The sequence below is a fragment of the Meleagris gallopavo genome (assembly GCF_000146605.3).
Source record: "Meleagris gallopavo isolate NT-WF06-2002-E0010 breed Aviagen turkey brand Nicholas breeding stock chromosome 24 unlocalized genomic scaffold, Turkey_5.1 Chr24_random_7180001949946, whole genome shotgun sequence".
Taxonomy (NCBI): Eukaryota; Metazoa; Chordata; class Aves; order Galliformes; family Phasianidae; genus Meleagris; species Meleagris gallopavo.
The window spans coordinates 32,746-36,926 of record NW_011100225.1 but is presented as its reverse complement, the minus strand read 5'-3'; the positions used below and the strand labels follow the sequence as shown (position 1 = coordinate 36,926).

Sequence of the window (4,181 nt, the reverse complement as noted above, 5' to 3'; positions counted from 1 at the left end):
TCTGAAAGGTGCTTACAGTGAGAGCGGGGTTGGTCTCTTCTCACTGGTGACAGGTGACAGGACGAGGGGAAATGGCCTCAAGTTGCACCGGGGTAAGTTTAGGTTGGATATCAGGAAAAACTTCTTTACAGAAAGGGTGGTTAAGCACTGGAATAGGCTCCCCAGGGAGGGGGTTGTCACCATCCCTGAATGCGTTTAAAAACCATTTGGATGTGGTACTCAGGGACATGATTTAGCGGAAGGTTGTTAAGAATTAGGGTAGTATGGTTAGGTTGTGGTTGGACTTGATGATCTTTAAGGTCTTTTCCAACCTGAGCAGTTCTATGATTCTATAATTACGTTGAAGTGAAACAGAAGTTAGGAGTGTATTTTTAGAAAGAAATAGAATCTACAAACAGGAGTTAATATAGAGGAGTTTTAAAATAAAACCGTGATCAGACATTGACTTCTGGAATATCTGGAGCTTACCACAAATTTATGTTAGGCCATTCAGTAACTGTACAAAATAACCTACAATTGCTAAAGAATAAATACATAACTTAAAGAAATTTGAGTTAAACTTATTTAAAAGTGATATTATGAACATTGTTCAAGCCAACATTTAAAAAAAAGTCTCAGTTCAGTACCTGTATTTCTCATCATCTGAAAGATTGATGAATAAATGTTTCCAAAGCAAATAACACATAACTACTAGTAGGTCATTTCAACAAATCAAAATGTTTTAAAAAATACATAGTTCAAGGTATCACCTCACAGGACTGCTTGCTCTCCATTATCTTTAATATACAGTCTTTCAGTGCATGATGAACAAAATGTGTTGCTGTTGCTTTCATGTATTGCTCCATAAGTGTACTTGCTAAAGTGGTGGCACGAAACAAAGTAGTAGCTTCAGCTGAAAAAGAAAGAAAAAAGGAGATGAAATTGAAAAGTCAGGAAAAGGAGACAAAAATAAAAGCTGAGGAAAAATATGTTGTGTTCAGTTTGATATATCCTTTAGTTAAGGGAGGAGACAGAAAAAAAGACATGGGAGCCCTTCTCTCCTCAGAGTTTCAGTAAATGTTGGCGTAATTAGTACAGTACCTTCCATGCTTATTTCCTTGTCATTTAGTGATCGTAACAATAGAGACTCGAGCTTTTCATGAAGAAAAATCTTCAATAAAATGCCAGCTAAGAGTGTTCTATCCTGTCCACAAACATGTGATAAAGCATAGACTACATGAAGCTCTTTCTGAAGTATGATCTGAAAGAAAACAAAATAATGCTCGGAAACTTCTAACATAACAGCTTTGTAAAAACTGATATTTTACATCTATAGTGACATATAGATATCATTACAAATACTACTTAATGTATATTAGTGTCATTGAAATCTCTCTAACAACTAAAAAAAAAAAAATTGACAGAAACAGCGGTAACAAACTTATTACCTCTTTAAACTCACTATACTCTTCTTCTGGCATGATCTTCTCCATAGAATATCGTGCTCGAACACGCAAAGATCCTGGCTCAATACCCTTTAGTGGTATATAGGAACTGAGTTGAAACCATTCATCTGTTGCATGTCCTTTCTGTAATCGGCTTAATTGGCAACGCATAAACACTTCAGGAAAAAAGCATTAAGTAGGTTATCTCCAGTAAAACAGTGCTAGTATTGAATAAAAAAATATATTTTTCAGCATGTCATCTTGTTTCATCAAAAGTGTATTAAGAAAAATAATTAAAATTTGTGCCATCAAATATATTGACCCCTTGATGATTTAGAACTCCTGTAAACTGATGCTGAAATATAAAATGGTGTAAATAGCATATACATATACATTCCTAAATGCAACATATATTAATATAGTTTCCTTTGTAACACCCAAATAGTGGAAAAAGTAAAGCACAAAACACACAAAAAGCCATGCAACACAAAACTACCTGTCAAACTTAGGCAGCAATCAGAAAATTAAAACAGGTAGTGTGATTAGAATTTACTGTCCTCTTTAAAGCCTTGGATTCATATTTCCATTAGTTCTGATCTTGAGCTGCTTTGTCACTATTTCAACTTATTATTACCATTACTACATATTTCACAAATGTTGCCACATGTATTTCTTTAATACTTAGGAAATCCCAGATTAAGGCTGTAACAGTATATACAAGCTATATAATAAAGCATTCCCAGACAGCTTACTGCCCAAATAATGACAAAAATCAACCCAAGAATGACAAAATCATTAATTCACTTTTTTGTGGTGTTGGTACCTAGTTACCAAGCAGTGACTTGCACCAGCTTATTCAACCATAATTGAAAGTCTGGTCTGACAGCTGAGTCATAAGCTGCAGAAGTTACAACACTGGCCATTCTAAAATAAGCAAATGCTCTCCTGAACTCAGTGGGCACCACACAGGAAGGGCGCACACTTGCAGAGACAACATTCTACCTATGAAATATCCACAGTGTTTCAAGAGACGATACACAATTTCAGTATCGCGTTTAGCCTGTCAGTCTGGAAATTCCAAGAAAGCACCCTTTTTATGCATCTCTTCATGCAATCTACTTTATCTCAATACTTCACATAAAAATAAATATAAAATTAAATAATAATAGAAATACCACACCACCAACACCCCCAGGAAAAAAACAAAACAGAAAACACACCATCACACACAAACTACACCACACTTCTTTTTCACTTTTCCACAAATTAATGGTTTTCCATAGCACTTCCTCATATCCTCCCCCACCTGCATGGATCAGTATCTCAGCTGTTAGAATTAAACATTCTTCAGTTCAAGAGAGAAGATACAGTGGGTACACACCAGGTGCCATTCTGTGGTTTTACAGGAGTGACCATGGAGAGGACATGAGGAAGTGGGATGGAAAAAAACACCTAGATGCTAGAGGAACAGGTACATGAGTTGCAATGAAAATCAAAGACAAAAGAGGATTCTTCCAGGAAAATGGCCACTCCAGTTTCCAGTGGAAAGTTCCCCCAGAATAGATGGCCTGAGACTGATAAGGAGACTTCTGGGTAGCATTCATGACAAGTGAGTAATGAATACAATAACCAGGACTAGAGGGACCCTACCTCCAGCCAGGTGGAGGAAAGGGACAGTCAGATTTGCTGAGCTATGTAGACTCAATGGCCTAGCACATCAGAACTATAGGAATATAAAGCTCCAGCAGACACTGGTGCACAGTGTACTCTAATGCCTCCAAGTTATAAAAAGGCAGAACCCATCTATATTTCTAGAGTAATAGGGGGATCCCAAGAGTAAACTGTATTGGAGGCTGAAGTGAGCCTAATCAGAAATGAGTGGCAAAAGCACCCCATTGTCACCAGCCCAGAGGCTCCGTGCATCCCTGGCATAGATTATCTCAGGATAGGGTACTTGAAGAACCCAAAAGGCTACCAGTGGGCTTTGGTATAGCTGTCTTGGAGACAAAGAAAATTAAGCAGCTGTTTACCTAGTCCAGTCTCTCAGAGGACCCTTCTCTTGTGGGCTTGCTAAGGGTAGAAGGTGCCAATCACCACAACAGTGCAATGGAGGCAATATAGAATCATAGAATCATAGAATCACCAAGGTTGGAAAAGACCCACAGGATCACTCAGTCCAACCATCCACCATGCGATGCTGTATTGCACTGACCAAGACACCTTCGTTCCCATTCATAAGCTGATTTGTCAACTGGAGAACAGCAAGACTCGTTCACCCTTCAATAGTTTGATTAGTGTGAAAGTCCTGTGGAGGATAACAGTGAACTATCATGGTCTGAATTAACTCTCAACATCACTAAGCACTGCTGTGTTAAACATGCTAAAACTCCAACATGAACTGGAGTCAAAGGCAGCAAAGTGGTATGCCACAACAGACATAGCCAATGTGTTTTTCTAAATCCCTCTGGCAGCAGAGTGCAGGCTACAGTTTACTTTTACTAGGAGTGGCATCCAGTACACCTGGACTCAACTGCCCCAGAGGTGAAAACACAGTCCTACCTTTTGCCATGGTTTCATGGTTTTGTGACTTTTGATTGTTATTCCACATAATAACATCATGCAGTGCACTGGGAGTTAGAGTTAATGCTGCAGTTCCGTGGATTGTCGATTTTTCCGGTTTCCTGGTCTCAGAAGAGAAGAATGAACTATAACTCCCAGAAGACTTCATTTTTCTGTTTCTGTTCTCCATTCAGAGGG

General features: G+C 38.4%; 1 protein-coding gene across 1 annotated transcript in view; it reads right to left on the bottom strand.

Annotated features, from left to right (window-relative positions):
* Window positions 1–4,181, bottom strand: part of LOC104915551 (ras GTPase-activating protein 1) — a 38,373-nt gene that overhangs the window by 2,600 nt on the left and 31,592 nt on the right. The window contains exons 6-8 of the mRNA XM_031557499.1: window positions 1,428–1,600; window positions 1,081–1,240; window positions 750–892 (exon numbers count right to left, since the gene is read on the bottom strand). Coding sequence (XP_031413359.1) covers window positions 750–892; window positions 1,081–1,240; window positions 1,428–1,600 — 476 coding nt within the window. The remainder of the gene's footprint in view (window positions 1–749; window positions 893–1,080; window positions 1,241–1,427; window positions 1,601–4,181) is intronic.